The following is a 20,172-nucleotide window of genomic DNA, read 5'->3' on the forward strand; positions in this document are numbered from 1 at the left end:
ATAGGTATTGAAAATCACCATTGGAATTGACGGGTAATGCTATAGAATAGCCTAACTTTTGATGCCCCTATGCACAGACCTTCCTATGACACCAGCCTCCAGATATAAATTCATATGTACCCTATCATGTATTGCATCCATTCGTGTGACTCAACCGTACCCCCAGCCAGACTAAGAGGACTGGATGCAGAATGGATGAAGACAATCTGGATGGAGGAGACAGAGCTTACTATGTCATGTTGCTGGGAGTGTGTTTCTCCATAACAGTGGAGGAGAGTCAGTGTGATGGAAGTGAAGGTAAACCCTAGAGATATAGTGTGTATGCAGCATGCAGTATGGAACACAGGAAAGGACGGCTCATCTTTTCTGACTCTTGAGGACTCTTCTTCCATCATTAATTCATCAATGTCCCTGAATTATAAATACAAGGACAAGGACAAGTTTCCTCCTAAAATATTGCAATGTAGCCTCTGTAGCTCCACACTCATATACCCCCTTCCCTCTCTCTTTCTCTGTCCCTCCCTCCCTCTTTCCTAGCAGTCCTATTCTCTCCATCACTATCTCTTTCCCTACCCTATCCATTTCTCAATCCCTCCCTCCCTCTCACCTCGCTTCCTTCCGCTACATCCCTTATTCCTTCCTTCCCTCCGTCCCTCCCTCCTTCCCTCCTGGCAGTCCTACTCTCTCCATCCCTTTCTCTCTGCTCTGTAAGGCAGGTTAATGAGAATAATAAAATCACACTCCGTATTTCCTCTTTGCTTTGAAAAGCCTCATTAATTTACCAGGCGCCAAGATAGACTGAGGGAAGAAAGAAAGAAAAGAAGAGAATGATGAACAGAGAGAAAGGTGAAAATAAAATACAAGAGAATGACGAACAGAGAGAAAGGTGAAAATAAAATACAAGAGAATGACGAACAGAGAGAAAGGTGAAAATAAAATACAAGAGAATGACGAACAGAGAGAAAGGTGAAAATAAAATACAAGAAGAGAATGACGAACGGAGAGAAAGGTTAAAAAATTAAAATAAATTGAAAACAAGGGAACGGAGAAAATCATCCGTGGCTAAAATACCTCTGTTTCCAAGCATGCGTTTTATATCAGTCTGTTTGAATTTAGGAGCGTCATCAAGGCTGGTAATTAGAGACAACAGAGTGTGAAAAATTACTGTTGACTGCCATGTTGGGGGCTCCTCATTAATTCCAACCCCTCCCTCTCCTTCCTCTATCCCTCCATGCATCCTCTGCCTTCTCCCTCCCTCTCCTTCCTCTATCCCTCCATGCATCCTCTGCCTTCTCCCTCCCTCTCCTTCCTCTATCCCTCCATGCATCCTCCGCCTTCTCCCTCCCTCTCCTTCCTCTATCCCTCCATGCATCCTCCGCCTTCTCCCTCCCTCTCCTTCCTCTATCCCTCCATGCATCCTCTGCCTTCTCCCTCCCTCTCCTTCCTCTATCCCTCCATGCATCCTCTGCCTTCTCCCTCCCTCTCCTTCCTCTATCCCTCCATGCATCCTCCGCCTTCTCCCTCCCTCTCCTTCCTCTATCCCTCCATGCATCCTCTGCCTTCTCCCTCCCCTCTCCTTCCTCTATCCCTCCATGCATCCTCTGCCTTCTCCCTCCCTCTCCTTCCTCTATCCCTCCATGCATCCTCTGCCTTCTCCCTCCCTCTCCTTCCTCTATCCCTCCGTGCATCCTCTGCCTTCTCCCTCCCTCTCCTTCCTCTATCCCTCCGTGCATCCTCTGCCTTCTCCCTCCCTCTCCTTCCTCTATCCCTCCGTGCATCCTCTGCCTTCTCCCTCCCTCTCCTTCCTCTATCCCTCCGTGCATCCTCTGCCTTCTCCCTCCCTCTCCTTCCTCTATCCCTCCATGCATCCTCTGCCTTCTCCCTCCCTCTCCTTCCTCTATCCCTCCATGCATCCTCTGCCTTCTCCCTCCCTCTCCTTCCTCTATCCCTCCATGCATCCTCTGCCTTCTCCCTCCCTCTCCTTCCTCTATCCCTCCATGCATCCTCCGCCTTCTCCCTCCCTCTCCTTCCTCTATCCCTCCATGCATCCTCTGCCTTCTCCCTCCCTCTCTTTCCTCTATCCCTCCATGCATCCTCTGCCTTCTCCCTCCCCTTCTCAAGCAGTCAGTATTCTGTAGGACAGCAGATGCAGATTCACACTGCCTGACTGAGGCCCAGAACATACTATAATGCACAGTCCATTATCTCCCATGAAATGGTCTGTATGCTATGCACTGGTCTATACTGGTCTATATCATACATAATATGTATATCCAAGGTATAGGAAATTGATTGGAATCATAATGGAAATGTGATTTCTTTTAAATAGCGATTTCTCACCATTAGCTGTTGGGGAAGAAAATAATAAATATTGCACATCTTTGTCAAACTGGTCTGAAATCATAATGTAAAACATATGACATCTATATAGCTTGTACCTAAATAGTCTACTTTCTGGCACACACATTTAGATCACATACATTCAGGTCACACTTTAAACAAACAACAAAATGTAAGGCTTAATAAAAGCTTCATAAACCCTTTTTAAGTTAAATTAAGGTTAAATAAAATAAAAAATAAGGCCTATATAGGTGTAGTTTGTTTAAAGAGGGATCTACATTCATGAATAAACAACGTTGTGAATACAGATAAAAGAGTAACAGTAAAATAGTATTAACAAAGGAGGTAGAGTATTAAATATGAGCAGTCTTTACTTACTGGTAGTACAGTTAATCTTGATACAGTCTAGATGGGGGAGAACAGATGAGATGTCAAATCCTTCACTGTGACAGCTGCAGACAATATTAAAACATCCCACCCCTCTGGGGACGACACACGGACCCAGGGACCACACCATGATGCTCTCTACCATGGCCCTCTCCTCCTCCACACCTGGCTCAGGTAAAAGTTGCTGGGGTGTGGTAGGAAGAGCATGGCAACTACTACTTTACAGTGCCAATCAAATGAGTTAGTTATATAGTTGTTTATGTCAGTAAAGGGCCTTTCACAGTGCTATATTTTTTAGGTTGTTGTAGTGTGTGTGCTGAACCGGAAGGCCTTGACTGACCAACCTATATCACTCAATCAAAGTTTGAATATTTTGTGTTAATGATTTGTAGATTAAAAATATATTTCTACAGAAAAGTAACAAAACATTATTAACCTTTTAATTAAACATTTCCTGGTAAAAGTCCCAAATAAAATGGTCTCCTTGACAGAGGAGGTGGTTATATTTTTACCTATGAGATCTGCAACAAGAGAGCATCGGAACATGGTCATGGTCGAGCTGGGCCACTTGGTAGCGATGATGGGTAGTCTAACATCTTAGACGTAGGATAGGGCATTCAAAGACACCATGCCTCAATTTGACCACTGTCCAGTAGCCTTTTTTAACCAATTCAAAGGATTCATACTGAATGTCAGGCATGATGCCATTGGTGACAGAGGCTTTTCTCACAGAACATCTTCACCACTGCTAGAAACCTATTCCTTGTAATGAGTTCAAATTTGACCAACTACTACTACAACAACAACTACTACTACTACAGCTACTACAGCTACTACTACTACTACTACTATTATTATTATTATTATTATATGGACCTATAACAACTACTACTACTACAGCTACTACTACTACTACTACTACTACTACTACTACTACTACTACTACTACTATTATTATTGATTATATGGACCTATAACAACTACTACTACTACTACTACTACTATTATTAATATTATGTGGACCTACAACAACTACTACTACTACTACTACTATTATTAATATTATGTGGACATACAACAACTACTACTACTACTACTACTACTATATTATTATTATTATTAGAATTAGTATTATTATTATTATTATTATATGGACCTACAACAACAACTACTACTACTACTACTACTATTATGAATATTATGTGGACCTACAACTACTACTACTACTACTACTACTAGCACTACTATGTGGACCTACAACTAATACTTGTACTACCTACTACTACTAGTATACAAATACTGCTACTATTTTTAAACAACTACATATTGTTGCTGCTATCCAGCCTCTCTCTTTCTCTCTCTCTCTGACTATATACAGTGAGTCAGTGTTGTGCTGTGAGAAGAGAGAGCTGACCGGATCCAGACCCAGACATTCTACCCATGTGGCCCTGCCAGTCGTGTGTCGTCAACCACAGCAGAAAAGTGGTCGCAAACAGCCAAAGACCAACGCCAGCCAGCCCGCACAGGAAATGCTCTGCTTTTCAAAGAAAGGGGAAAGTGAGGGAGGAGAGGGGAGAGAAAGAAGACAGAGGGAGAAGGGAGACCTAGCGATCTAAGGGCAAGTGAAACCAAGCGAAGAAAGTATTAAAATCTGTCCAAAAGAAATCAAAAAAGAAAATGTAAACAAAAACATCTTGGCTGTCATCATCAGATCAGATTTCAGAAGACATCTATGGTAACCGAGGCAATGTGGGTTGTCAGCCCCGTAACCGTGGTGATGTGGGTTGTCAGCCCCGTGTCAGTGTGAGGCGCTGTCGCCCTGGGTGTCACGGCAACAGGCTTCCCTGTGGTCGACAGACAGACAGAAAGTTCTGCCAATCCCATGCCCTCTCCTTTGCATGCACCGCTAAATGCCTCTGTTTAGAAAGCCCATTTCTGTTTAACCGGCGGAAAGGAGAAATAGATGGCTATCATTTCCCACAGCCATGCCCGGTTTGGGAGATATCTAACATTTCCAGAGGCGGATTCTCTCCGTTGCTCCATGAGGAGAGCAAATAGACACACACACACGCACGCGCACACACACACACACACACACACTATCTATAGCACGCTGAGAACTGGGCGTGCAGACAAAAGGCAAAGAGTATTATACAACAATAAATATTAATATCAGAAGTTATATCTCTCGATTGTTTGTTTTTGCACTTTCATCACTCTATGAGCTACGCTCAGCCTCACATAAACGGCCGACTAGAGCCTTGTCCTAGGCAGGTAGCCCAGCTTGTGAAGAGCGTTGGGCCAGTAACCAAATTGTCACTGGTTCGTATCCCCAAGCTGACTAGGGTGAAAATACTGCCGATGTGCCCTTGAGCAATGCACTTAACCGTTATTGCTCATGCAAGTCGCTCTGGATAAGATTGTCTGCTAAATGACTAAAATGTAAATGAGCTCTGGGGAAGGCTCGGTCGGTCAACAGTCTGACCTTGTTCTCTTTTATGAACTATTTTTACGACCCTGTCTTTTTTACCGATTGTTGTGCACTTTTTATTTGTATTCATCTACTTATTGTCTATTGATTAGCTTTGCTACTTCACATTTATTTTTCACTGCTGAGGAAGAGCTGCAAGTCAGCGTTTAGACCTGCTGTGGTACTGTCCACATGACAAAATACACTTTGATTTGATTTGTCAGTGATGTTTATAAGACTACTGAGACAGTAGAGGGACCATAGAGACATGTAATACAATAGAGTGGATGATATCAACGGCCTGCATAGCTCTAGAATGTGCTGATAATGGCAGCCATTTTGGTCAGGTCTATTTAATTCTATGGGAGGGACACTACTAGATATTAGACACCACTCTTACAACTGTTACAGAGCACAGACCTGAGACCAGTGACTGTAGAAGGCTGAGGGCTTTTCTCCACCAGGAGCTAAAAACTCTAAGTAAAGTAAGTATAGTCAGAGGGGACCTCAACGGGGCAGAGAAGGTACCAGTAATTAGGTTCCAAGGCTATAATGGAAAAAGGTTCCATATAAAACAGTGGCCAGAGCCAGCCAATTTGGATAATAACAGGTATGGGGCTGACAGTATATTTGGCTTTTGGTGCTAATGGGAAGTATGGCTTATATTTGGCTAATGGTCTTGGCTATAGCAATGCCAAGGTCATAGGTTCAATTCCCACCAGGATCACATAGACATACTAACAATGTATGCTCTTACTGCACAGTCACTTGGGGGTAGGGTGGGGTAGGGGTGGGGTAGGACAGAGAGCATTCCCTGCTGGGCCAAAACGACAGCGTGCTCATTTGGCAGTGAGCGGAGAGCCGCAGACTCTGGCCACTGAAGGGTTCCATACCATCCCCTTCTATTCAACATAATATACAGCATTTCATATATATCATCAGCATATCCATAGCTAAGATGATAGAGAGTGAGTGTAACATAGATGTAAGATAGAGAAAATGTCTGTCTGTTTTCAGGATGACGAGGTTGCTAAATGTTATATCAGGTTTGAGTCATGAACCTATGTGAGTCATGAACCTATGTGAGTCATGAACCTATGTGAGTCATGAACCTATGTGAGTCATGAACCTATGTGAGTCATCTTCAGCTATGTGTTTGTTGTGGTCATGTCATAGGCTATGTGCACCATGTGAGTTTTGTTGTAACTGTGTGGCGTGCGGCTACACCGTGTGGCGTTACCTAGGTTGACCGTCAGGCGAACGCGGCCGGTCTCCAGCTCCAGGCGCAGCGTGTCGGCACTGTCACGTGACGTTGTGGCCATCAGCACGCCATATGCCCGTTGAGAACGGAACCGTAGCGACACGTCTTCTGCTTCTGTGTGCATCACCACCGGCAACTGGATCTTCATGAACTTACTGCCGTCATAACTCAGGATGGTCGCATCTGGGAGGAGGAAAGGAGAGGGGGAGAGGGGAGAGATGGCAGGAGAGCAACGGGAGGTGAGGAGAGAGGGGGATGGGAAATGGAGGAGAGTTGAGGGGAGGAGAGAGGGTGATGGGGAGGAGAGCGGGGGCGAGGAGAGAGGGGGATGGGAAATGGAGGAGAGTAGGGGGGAGGAGAGGAGAGAGGGTGATGGGGAGGAGAGCGGGGGGAGAGGAAAGAGGGAGATGGGAAGGAGGGGAGAGTAGGGGGAGGAGAGCAGGGGAGGAGAGGAGAGAGAGGGATGCAGAGGAAAGCAAGGGGAAGAGGAGGAGAGGAGGAGAAGAAAGAGGGAGGAGAGTAGTGGGAGAGGAGAGAGAGTGAGGAGAGCGATAAATAATATATAACAATATATATTGTTGCGATATGAACATTTGTTATGTTATAAAATCAAAGTAAATTAAGTCAGCTATCAATTCTACTTGAAAATAAACAGACTATTAACACGACATGGGTTATGTTTGTTGCTGCTTATACCAAGGGCCTTGGATCAAGAGCTCTCAGGCACAGTCCCAGATTCCCACCAACCAGTACATATTCATGTGTTTCCAAGTCCATGCTCATCCACCACATGTATTTGAAGGTGACAAGACCTTGACTGAATACATAAACAGTCTCAAAACCTCAAAGGCTCTTCAGACTGAAGAGATCCTCCTGGTCCCATTTGGAGACACGGTTAGACAGCCTAACAGGGTTTTGCAGTCAGAGCAAAACCACCACACCACCACTCTAATGGTCAATCAACCTTGAGACAAAAATGAAGATGGGGTATAAAGACAGGGAAATGACTATGTCTTGGGCTCAAGGATTTCAAATGATTTCAAATAGTATTTGAACCCAGGCAGCTGTTTCCTCTACACACTAAAAACAAATGGTTCTATATAGTGCCAAATAAGGGTTATTTGACTTGTAATACTACAGCAGAACCCTTTTTGGTGCTATACAGTATGGAACCTTTTTTTGAAGGTTCTAAATGGAACCTGTATAGTGTTATAAATAACAGATTACTAAGGTTCTATAATGAATCATAAAAAAAGGCTATATTTAGCATCCAAAAAGCATTCTGCTATGGTTACAACCCTTTTTGGAGCTATATTGAAGGATTTCCTGATGGTTCTTCATAAAACCTTTGTGGAGAATGTTTCTATAAAGAACATAGCCACGGGAAGTAGGGGTGCTGAGGGTGCTTCAACACCCCCATATTTATTTTTTATTTTTACAAATATTAATAGGAAAATAAATGATTTACAAATATATATAATAATAATAATAATGTCACAAAAATAGTGCCTTTACTACTATTAGCGGACAGCTATATAGACGTCTTTAGAACGGGCCCCAAAAAATTTCAGCATCTCTACTTTGGCAAAAAAAGTTATATAATTAAGAATAGGATCTTGCAGTATTCAATAGCTGGAATTGTAAGAGTTGTTGCCCTGTCCCTTTCTCTGCCCTTGTCATTCGAATGCAATCCAGAAACAACAAAACACTGTCCTCAATAATTTACATCAAAAGGTGCAAAGTTATGGGCAAAGACACTATACAAATTAAATGTTTGTTTTGCTCAAATAACATGGAAAACAACCACCTTTTGTGCAGTATTCATTTAACATCCTTACACACCACTTAATGTAAATACACATTACTGTACTGTACCTAGGCTGGTCATCTAGGTTTGTACCTGTAGACTTTCCATCACTATGAAGAAAAACAATGACCAATACAGTAATTGAGAACATTGAGACATCAAGTGGTTTGTGATGATGTGTTGTGATGATGTGGCTCAGTTTGTAGAGCATTGTGCTTGCAATGCTAGAGTTGTGGGTTTGATTCCCACAGGGACAAAGTATATAACTGTATGCACTCACTACTGTAAGTTGCTCTGGATAAGAGTGTCTACTTAAATGGAAAAGGAATGAATAGACCATTTCAGTTTTCACATAGAAATAAGTTGCATTTGCAAAGTATTTCAAGAAACTGGAAAACAAATATCAAGCAAGTCTTTTTATATTCCACAAGTATTATCAGATTAACTGTTTTGCACAGGTAATTATCAGACTCAAGTTACAAATGCTGGTAAACACTCCAATACATTTAGTTAAAAATATATCACCAAAGTAGTGCACTGGGCCTTTACTAGTCCAGTATTAGAGGACCAATATAGAGGTCTTCAGGACAGGCAATTGTATTTATTCTGAATCAAGTGTGCTAGCTCTGGAACGACTGGGGGTCCATGATGAGAGAACTGAGAACTTCTGACTTAGTCAGCCGTTCTCAAGGCCATACGTGAGTCTTTCACAAGACACCATCACTGGCCATAGTCAAATATAACATGTAATAGCGTCACACAACAGATTAGATCAACTGGAACAACACTATCAGTCATGGTTGCACAAAAAGAACTGTACAGAAACCACACCCCAACATATTTGAATGAGCCGCTGCCCCTACATTTGAATAATTAATAGAGAGGAAAGAACCCTTTTTGAATTGCAAAGAACCATTGAAGGGCGCAAAGGGTTATATGGGTTTGTATGGTTCCACATAGTACCATCAACCTTCCCAACGAAACCCTTGAGGAACTCTCCTTTTTTAGTGTACAACGATGCTGGGCAGATTGTTTAACACTGAGGGAAGAGGGTGTAACATCATTCCCAGTAACCAAACAAACCAGAACCCAATAACAAAACCATTAGTGCCTCAGACAGACAGAGGTAAGGGATGAGAGGAGATAATAGGATGCCAATGTTAACACACACACACACACACACACACACACACACACACACACACACACACACACACACACACACACACACACACACACACACACACACACACACACACACACACACACAGGTTCGTCGTCAAACACACCTCATGTCACATCCATCCCCCATGGGATGACTCCGCTGCTCCGACACAATCCCTCACCCAAATCCAATTTCTCCCTCCTCTCCTCCCCCTCACCACCTCCCATCCTGGGGTACGCTTCAGGTGACAGGGACAGTGTGACAAATGAGGGCTCGCCGCTAAACTGTCTGTCTCCCGCCCGGCTGCTAAAGCAAAGTGTGTGTGTGTGTCTATGTGTGCGTGTGTGCGTGGTGCATGCGTGCTTAATTTGTAGAACCGCGGTTTCGTGGGTAACGTTTGATAACCGGCCCAAAAGGCCCCCAAAAATGGTCAAACACTCCAGTCACCCAAGTCATTGACTGTTCTCTCTACTACCGTACGGCAAGCGGTACCGGAGCACCAAGTATAGGACCAAAAGGCTCCTTTACAGCTTCTACCCCCAAAACTGCTGAACAATTAATCAAACGGCCAACCAAACTATTTACATTGACACCCTTTGTTTTTACACTGCTGCCACTCGCTGTTTATTAGCTATGCGTAAGTAAGTAAGCATTTCACGGTAAGCTCTACACCTGTTGCATTCGGCGCATGTGACAAATAAAATTGGATTTGATAAAAAATATATAATACGCCTACCTTCTGAACGGTTGGAGCTATTAGCAACTATAACCCATCCCTGAAAGATAAGACTCTCAGGAACACGTATGTGTTTTCATCTACAACACACCCAAGCTGAGCAGGAATAGTTAGAAGGGAGGGTGATGAATTTGCACAGAATCACTCTGGGAAATGAATTGATTCTCACAAAAGATCATACACAGAGATTGCTCAATGATTATCATCATCCCTGATGTTTTTCTGAAATTTCCAATCCCGTTCTGATGCATTTCAATTACTCAAAAGAATATACTTCATTCAGACTGAAATTTGGTATTAGCCTACCCGATTTGAGATAATGGAAATAATGCCAGATTCATCAAATTATTTTTTACACATTTGTTTCTGATACCCCCAAGTCCTAAAATAGACAATGACATAGCTTGATGGTCCATGTTAATAGTAGGCTATCTTAAATATCATGTGTGAATCCATTTGACTTTGTGACCTCAGAAATATTAGTGACAACATCTGACATAGAGGGTATAAATGGGATAAAGATTGGGTATTATTACTGCTAGAAATGACCCGTTACAACATGAGCGCTGTTTGGATGGGCTACTAAGTAAAATTAGGCAGTGTGTGGAAGTCTGCAAGGGACATAAGATGCAGGTCTACTTTCCAATGGGATTGTTTATTATACTTAAATCGCAAATCTGATATTCTCTCCTTTTCGCACCACTTTCCTAAATTGTCCTGATTCCCTTTCTTGAAGTTAGACGCTATCTCTCACCTCAGCCAAAAAGATAGTCCTTTATCCTCTTCACCATGGTAACTATCTATCTCGCATTCACTTTGAGTCACTCCAGGAAGGTACAGAGAGAGAGAGAGAGCGAGAGAGAGAGAAAGAGCGATAAAGAGGGGTGAGAGAAAGAGAAGGGGAGAGAGAGAGAGAGAGAGAGAGAGAGAGAGAGAGAGAGAGAGACAGAAAGAGAGAGACAGAAAGAGGGGAGAGAGAAGAGAGAGAGCGAGGCAGAAATGAGAGAGAAGACAGAGAGAGAAAGAGAGAGAGAGAAAGAGGGTAGAGAGAAAGAGAAGAGAGAGAGAGAAAGAGAGCAGAAGTTTCTGCAGTCACTCATCTCTGTCTGCTCACATCTCCTCTCTATCAGATGTCTCTCTACATGGTACAGGCCCTAACCATGTTTAAGTCAACATCCATTTTCCTTCCTCACTCACACTTTTTTCCCTCATATGTCCTATTGGATTAGCTGTCCATATGACCTGTGAAATTGCCATGTCATAGTATTTATATTCATACATCTGTGGTACATTCTATTGAACTAGACCTGAATGAATATATCCTACTGTACATGTGACCATAATGACCACAGGTATTCTCCTTTTCCTCTCTGTCTACGGCAAGCCACAGACAACAATCCAAATGATTAATGTGTTGTTTACTTGTGTCGAGAATGCCTATGAGTTCTTTCACAATTACAGAGAATTGTAGAGTTACACAATGGTGCTCTGTACTCTAATACTGGGCCTTTGTCAGCCCTAGCTAGATAAAAACAAGTAATCACAATCTGAGTGAAATCACAATCTGAATAAATTCATAAACATTGCATCTCATCCAGAGATTCGTCCCAAATGGCACCCTATTCCCTATACAGTGCACTATTGTTGATAGGTGCTGGTCAAAAGTAGTGCACTAAACAGGGTGCCACTTGGGACACGGCCTAGGATGCTGCCGTCTCTGTTGAGATGCGTATAACAGGCTGTCAGGCAGTTAGCAGCGTAAATAAGAAATTCTGAGAACGATGTGGAAATATGAAATCTGACATGTGAGAGCATCATTATCAAATGCAAAGTGGGCACCTGTCAAACATCCATTGTTGGAGCAGCACTCACTTCATTTTTAATGGCACACAACCATGTGTAATATCAAAATAAAGCAGGGGGATTGAAGCTGAAACGGAGCAAGTAGCGACCAACTCACTGCCTGCTTTAAGACAAGCAGAACCTGTTAAGGGAGGAGAGGAAGAGGTGTGGAGGACAATATGGTAAGCATCTATTCTCGCCATTTTGTAAGTGTGTGTGTGTGTGTGTGTGTGTGTGTGTGTGTGTGTGTGTGTGTGTGTGTGTGTGTTATATGTGTGTGTTTGTGTGACACCTCACGCTCTCTTGATTTTCAGACGAAAACAAGGAGGAGGCAACAACATCTAGCTAGGGGACAGACTGCTTTAGAGAAACAAATTAGGCAGTAATCTTAAAAAGGGGGACATGGTTGAGGTCCCTCTCCACCCTCTCCTCTCTCTCTCCACCCTCTCCTCTCTGTCTCTCATTTTCTCACCCTCTCTCCCTGCCCCCCACTCCCCCGCTCCCCCGTCTCTCTCCCTTCCTCCCTTGAGTGGAGGTTTGCAAGAGGGCAAGCCAAGCTGTCACCCGCATGTCACAGCCACCCCTATAGCACCACCAGGCCTGATCCACCCAATCCAATTCAACTATCGCCGAATTACAGTCGCCAAGGGGGTTTGGAGAAATGTATGTTCAACATTCATAACAAACAGCAAGAATTGGACTACAGGCATCATTCATTATTCAGCCTGCTTATGTCTCCAGTCTTTCTCCAGACCCTGTCTCTGAATATCTTATGTCTCCAGCAGTAGTGGTGCATAGGTAAAATCACTGGGGAAGCCAAGCCGCCCCCCCCGCCCCCCCACTACTGTGATATATAGGCCTAAAGGCCGAGACAATAAGAAGACACAGTGGCAGAATAAATTCAACCACACCTGTTTTATCACAAAACCGGTTAGCAGCCTATGTCCGGTGAAGTCCACAAAGCATATTGCATATACAGTAACAGACAGTTACATGACCTACAGCATGGTCAAGGAAGGTCATGTTTCTGACATTTTCGGACCACTAAACAACTATTGATTTAGAACCATAGAGAGTTACCGCAAGACACAAAGAAAACAGGAGCTGCCTCCACTATTCCAGCACCATTTCAACTTCATCATTTCAACATCATCAAATCACCTCTGCTTAGTCTAATACAGCGACAACTACAAGATACCAAAAACAATTTAGTCCAATCAACTTAAGCTAAATATGATTTGACTGTCCATGGTTTCTGTGTACGTCTGAGTATGTGCATCTGTGCACGTTCGTGCAAGTAGAAAAACATGTTGAATCACCCTCCTTGCTACATATTGAACTTCCATCCTCTCAGGCCAGGGGCACAACAGTGTATGAATTAATGGTTGGATCAGAATTATCATTATAATCATTGGCCAGTATGGAGAATTAAGTAAAAGCTCAAGTCCAAATCCCTATTTCTATCCGTAGCTAATTTAGGAAAGGGCCAATTTTAGCTAGCTGGCTAGCTAGCCACCGGAGGACAACAACACAAGGAGATGCAACAATTCAAATTTTTCTGTCAATGACGTATGCTCTCAATGGGATTTCATAGGAGAGACGCCAAATCCAAGCTGGCTTCCCTTGACACTTTTTTTTTGGTGTGCCAGGACCATTCACAGTTGAGCTCGCTCAGTTTAGCTCAACGCTGATTGGCAATTATTTTATACATTTTTTGTCAAGGGAGGCCAGATGCTCGCTGGCTTCCCTTGCCTTTAATGCTACGGGCTGCAACAATGTCATACTCGTTTGGACCAGACAGCATCAGATGGATGGCCAACACGTAGAGACATAAAGAGGGGGGCTGTTTGGCTCGCTCGGATGTTTTCTCCTGTGAGATACATTCAGCCTCTTGCAAATTGAAGGAAAAGTATGAAACACAGAGATGAAAAATTAATACATGTTTTTATTTTTAGTATTATTATTTTTTGTGGGGGATCAATTGTTTTAGGAAGCCTGGCTGCCCTTGGCATCCATGAATACACACCACTGGTCTCCATTCTCCAGTGCTTCTCCAGACCCTTGTCTCTGAATATATTGTCTCCATTCTCCAGTGTTTCTCCAGACCACTGTCTCTGAATATATTGTCTCCATTCTCCAGTGTTTCTCCAGACCCCTGTCTCTGAATATATTGTCTCCATTCTCCAGTGTTTCTCCAGACCCCTGTCTCTGAATATATTGTCTCCATTCTCCAGTGTTTCTCCAGACCACTGTCTCTGAATATATTGTCTCCATTCTCCAGTGTTTCTCCAGACCACTGTCTCTGAATATATTGTCTCCATTCTCCAGTGTTTCTCCAGAACACTGTCTCTGAATATATTGTCTCCATTCTCCAATGTTTCTCCAGACCACTGTCTCTGAATATATTATGTCTCCATTCTACAGTGCTTCTCCAGACCACTGTCTCTGAATATATTGTCTCCATTCTCCAGTGTTTCTCCAGACCCCTGTCTCTGAATATATTGTCTCCATTCTCCAGTGTTTCTCCAGACCCCTGTCTCTGAATATATTGTCTCCATTCTCCAGTGTTTCTCCAGACCCCTGTCTCTGAATATATTGTCTCCATTCTCCAGTGTTTCTCCAGACCCCTGTCTCTGAATATATTGTCTCCATTCTCCAGTGTTTCTCCAGACCCCTGTCTCTGAATATATTGTCTCCATTCTCCAGTGTTTCTCCAGACCCCTGTCTCTGAATATATTGTCTCCATTCTCCAGTGTTTCTCCAGACCCCTGTCTCTGAATATATTGTCTCCATTCTCCAGTGTTTCTCCAGACCACAGTCTCTGAATATATTATGTCTCCATTCTACAGTGCTTCTCCAGACCACTGTCTCTGAATATATTGTCTCCATTCTCCAGTGTTTCTCCAGACCACTGTCTCTGAATATATTATGTCTCCATTCTACAGTGCTTCTCCAGACCACTGTCTCTGAATATATTGTCTCCATTCTCCAGTGTTTCTCCAGACCACTGTCTCTGAATATATTATGCCTCCATTCTCCAGTGCTTCTCCAGACCACTCAGTCTGAATATCTTAGTGTACACTACTGAGGAAGGAGGAAGTAGACAGACTGGCTGGTAAATTTAGAGAAGATAGAAACAACTTGCCAACTTGGTGGAAAGATTGACAGAGAGAGGAGGAGAGAGAGAGAGAGAGAGAGAGAGGGAGGGGGGGCAGAGATAGAGATATGCTGGTTCATTGGATTTTTTAAATCTATCATTATCAACAGATTGATGGAAACATGGAGAGACATGGAGAATATTGCCAGTTCCAAGGCCAGAGAGGTGGCTATTATCCTGGGCCAAAATCTAATGTGGCCCTCCCCCTGCCTGGAGCTGAGTCTGTAAAACAGCTTTATCTGAGCCCTGCTGCCTGTAGAAGACCACTGTCAGGATATGGCACTGTCATGTCCACTACACTGTCCAATCAACCACACACAGAGACACACACACACACATTTTAGGAAAATATTTTAGTTAAGCAGACATCAAGCAGACATCTTTCCCGGCCTGAACGCATCCTAAATGTCCTCCTGGACTCATCCTAAATGAACTGAACGCATCCTAAATGTCCTCCTGGACTCATCCTAAATGAACTGAACGCATCCTAAATGTCCTCCTGAAAGTTTCTAAAATGTACTCCTGAACGCATCCTAAATGTCCTCCTGAACGCATCCTAAATGTCCTCCTGAACTCATCCTAAATGTCCTCCTAAATGCATCCTAAATGTCTTCCTGAACGCATCCTAAATGTCTTCCTGAATGCATCCTAAATGTCCTCCTGGACGCATCCTAAATGTCCTCCTGAACGCATCCTAAATGTCGTCCTGAACTCATCCTAAATGTCCTCCTGAACTCATCCTAAATGTCCTCCTGAACGCATCCTAAATGTCCTCCTGAACTCATCCTAAATGTCCTCCTTAACGCATCCTAAATGTCCTCCTGAACTCATCCTAAATGTCCTCCTGAACGCCTCCTAAATGTCCTCCTGAACGCCTCCTAAATGTCCTCCTGAACACATCCTACATGTCCTCCTGAACACATCCTACATGTCCTCCTGAACACATCCTACATGTCCTCCTGAACACATCCTAAATGTCCTCCTGAACACATTCTAAATGTCCTACTGAACACATCCTACATGTACTCCTGAACACATCCTACATGTACTCCTGAACACATCCTAAATGTCCTCCTGAACACATCCTAAATGTCCTCCTGAACACATCCTACATGTACTCCTGAACACATCCTAAATGTCCTCCTGAACACATCCTAAATGTCCTACTGAACACATCCTAAATGTACTCCTGAACACATCCTAAATGTCCTCCTGAACACATCCTAAATGTCCTCCTGAATGCATCCTAAATGTCCTCCTGAACACATCCTAAATGTCCTCCTGAATGCATCCTAAATGCCCTCCTGAACACATCATAAATGTCCTCCTGAATGCATCCTAAATGCCCTCCCCCTCATTGCTTCTCTCTCTAATCCATCCAGTTTCAGTTGGTAATTAGATATTGTATTAAATATTGTTGTAGCAGAGAGAGAGAGCGGAGGGTGGAGGTGGGTGCCCAGATGGTAGGGAAGGGGTAGACTGTGTCTGTGTGCATTTGTGCGTTTGTGTGTGTGTTTATGTGTACCCAGATGGTAGGCAAGGTGCAGTGCAATGCAGTACAGGCACATCTCATGGTGAATGACAGACTGGGTGGTGAATGCAGTGTGTGTGTGTCTTCTGCTATTCAAAATGGGTCTCGTTGCGGCATCGCTCGTTACTCGTTTTCCTTCCTCTTCTCCTCCCTCCTTTTCCTCTGCCTCTTTTCCCTTGTGTGTGTGTGTGTGTGTGTGTGTGTGTGTGTGTGTGTGTGTGTGTGTGTTTTGCGTTGCTCCTCCTCCCACACCATATGCAGTAGCTGTGTTTAGCCACCGGGTGGTATGGTACACCATGCATGGAGATGTGAAGGCTAATTCTTCTGACAGCTTTTTCTGCCTGCTAGCTGCACACCCATACACACACGCACACACACACACACACACACACACACACACACACACACACACACACACACACACACACACACACACAGACAGACACACACACATACACACACATACACATATACCCACGTACGCACAAACACACATCACATGAGGTTGGTGGGATAGGCTCATAGTAATGGCTGGAACGGAACTGATGGAATGGTATCAAACATTTCTTTAACTGCCTTTAGAAAGTAAAGAATCCCTGTGAAAACAGCCTATGTGGCATCGATATGAGTCAGAAACAGTTATTCTAAAACACCAGTCTCAACGTCAACAGTGAAGAGGTGACTCCGGGATGCTGGCCTTCTAGGCAGAGTTCCAGTGTCTGTGTTCTTTTGCCCATCTTAATCTTTTCTTTTTATTGGCCAGTCGGAGATATGGCTTTTTCTTTGCAACTCTGCCTAGAAGGCCAGCATCCCGGAGTCGCCTCTTCACTGTTGACGTTGAGACTGGTGTTTTGCCGGTACTATTTAATGAAGCTGCCAGTTGAGGACTTGTGAGGCGTCTGTTTCTCAAACTAGACACTCTAATGTAAATGTCCTCTTACTCAGTTGTGCACCGGGGCTTCCCACTCCTCATTCTATTCTGGTTAGAGCCAGTTTGCGCTTGTCTGTGAAGGGAGTAGCACACAGCATTGTACGAGATCTTCAGTTTCTTGGCAATTTCTCACATGGAATAGCCTTCATTTCTCAGAACAAGAATAGACTGACGAGTTTCAGAAGAAAGGTCTTTGTTTCTGGCCATTTTGAGCCTGTAATCGAACCTACAAATGCTGATGCTCCAGATACTCAACTAGTCTAAAGAAGGACTGTTTTATTGCTTCTTTCATCAGAACAACAGTTTTCAGCTGTGCTAACACAATTGCAAAAGGGTTTTCTCATGATCAATTATCCATTTAAAATGATAAACTTGGAGTAGCTAACACAACGTGCCATTGGAACACAGGAGTGATGGTTGATTGTAATGGGTCTCTGTACGTCTACTATATGCCATAAAAAATCTGCCGTTTCCAGCTACAATAGTCATTTACAACATTAACAATGTCTACATTCTATTTCTGATCAATTTGATATTATTTAATGGACAAAAATGTGCTTTTAAAAATAAAAAAACAAGGACATTTCTAAGTGACCCCAAACTTTTGAACGCTAGTGTATATATATTTATTTTTTATTTATTTCATTATTATTATTATTTTTATGTACAATTACATAAGGAATCAGGTAAAAAATGATGTAAAAAATATACTGAAATATAAAACCTTAACTGCCTTGATCAAGGCACAATGTTTCTGAGATAATTGATTGCTGATGTGCCTCCTGGCATTTGTGTTGTACACAGGTGTTGCTCCTCATGCCTGATTGCATTCACACACATTACCATTGTGTGTATTTGTATGCTCTGATGAAGGTCTGGCGACCGAGAGATCAGCCTAATTAAATAGAAAATTGTGCACTGATCCTGAGGGTGCAGAAATTCCTTTTCATTTCAGTGTTACTCCTTATCTCCTGCACATCAGCAACGGTCGGGTGTACAACAGATCCTTTCAAAATTCCATGTGTTTGATGCCATTCCATTTACTCCATCCCAGCCATTATTATGAGCTGTCCTCCCCTCAGCAGCCTCCTGTGTCACACACACACAAACACAGGCTCCAGTCTACAATCTGGAGACATCAAAACAGCTGGCAGTGTGCCAGGGTGGATCCTCCGTTCTGTCTGTCTGCACCACAGCTCCTACTCTCTAGCTAGACAGCTCTAACCGCCGACGCCAGTCACACACATGGCATAACACCAGAGACGGAGAGGAGGAGAGCGGGAGGGAGAGAGGAAAAAAGGGTGTGAAGAGAGGGCAACAGAAAGAGAAGAAAGGGCCATATGAAAAGAGAAAAAGCTGAGGTGAAACACCAGACCAAATATACTTATAACTCACCCAAGATAGATCATCTATATCAATTTCAATGGGAGCAAAATAAGCATAGTGGGCAGAATAAGCAAGCAGGTGGACAGAGCCAAGCAACGAGCTACCGAGATCCTATTTGCGCGTCCTAGCATGTATTTGCATATTTCCGTTAGGGAACAACTTCTCTGAGAAGTGTGCTTGTGCAGTAACTAAATTCACCCTTACACTCCTCCTAAACAACACAATATTTAGAAACTTTGGCAAAGGGTCTACAAAATTTGTAACAGATTTGGTTTTGGGGGCAGAAAACTGTATTGAGATCGGCTTTTCTTCAATGAGAAAATCAGCAGAATGTCGGCCCAGTTCCATCTCGCTCCATCTTCTCCCACTGCCAGCCACTGGGCTTTCTCTCCTCACCATATTTGGTAGTGAGTGGAAATGCCAACCGGATGCTTTAGATTTATACATCCGGTGAAACATCTGTCTCCTTGTTCTATCTGTGACCAGACTGAAGTGTAATCAGGGTTCAACACACACTGTAATGGAAAACTGTAATTTATATGGACACTTTAGGTTTTATCAAAAGTTTAAAAAAACTCTTAAATGTTTAATTGCAGCATACTGTAAATTATGGTGCATTGTGGGAACATTACTGTATTGTGAATGGTACTGTAATTCCACGCCACAGAATACAGTACCGTACCATATCTTTAGAGCGCCAAAAACCTTTTGACCACTAGTGGGTGCATGGTATTGTTGTTTATAGCATATTTTGAGGCATGCCTTGTAGAAGGCTATATTTGTTGCACCCGTGAGTCAGAATGCTGTACTAATTTAACTATTAGATGCTTAAAGAGCCCATTCAACTTAAACTGTATAGGGGACAGATTGGAGGGGCAGCAAGTATTGAACCTTAAACGGTTGCGCATTTTGCTATGTCCTTTTGGTTGGTTTTGCCCTGTAGTCACTGCCAGAGTGGAAGCCTTTGTTAAAGCCTCTAGAAGTGCAAGTGATATCTAACACCAAATATTCATTCATGTGCTCTAATGTGTAAGCCTAGCAGTAAACCTGCTGGCACAAATCACTTTTAATTAAGTCAAATACTGTGAAATACAAGCCCCACCCCTCAATGAATTTCATTCATTCATTCATTTAGATTACAGGTGCATTTACCTTTTTT

At 43.1% G+C, this 20,172-nt stretch overlaps 1 protein-coding gene across 29 annotated transcripts in view; it reads right to left on the reverse strand.

The window, feature by feature from the left end:
- LOC106589744 (neurexin-1a) overlaps window positions 1-20,172 on the reverse strand; it is a 517,818-nt gene that overhangs the window by 281,404 nt on the left and 216,242 nt on the right. For 19 of the 29 annotated variants that reach the window (XM_045709965.1, XM_014180038.2, XM_014180041.2 and 16 more), the window contains 2 exons: window positions 6,438-6,641; window positions 2,719-2,745 (listed from right to left, as the gene is read on the reverse strand). In XM_045709965.1, the coding sequence (XP_045565921.1) occupies window positions 2,719-2,745; window positions 6,438-6,641 (231 nt within the window). The remainder of the gene's footprint in view (window positions 1-2,718; window positions 2,746-6,437; window positions 6,642-20,172) is intronic. The other 10 variants (XM_045709964.1, XM_014180047.2, XM_045709948.1 and 7 more) reach the window with 1 other exon arrangement.

This window comes from Salmo salar, chromosome ssa28, assembly GCF_905237065.1.
Source record: "Salmo salar chromosome ssa28, Ssal_v3.1, whole genome shotgun sequence".
Lineage (NCBI taxonomy): Eukaryota > Metazoa > Chordata > Actinopteri > Salmoniformes > Salmonidae > Salmo > Salmo salar.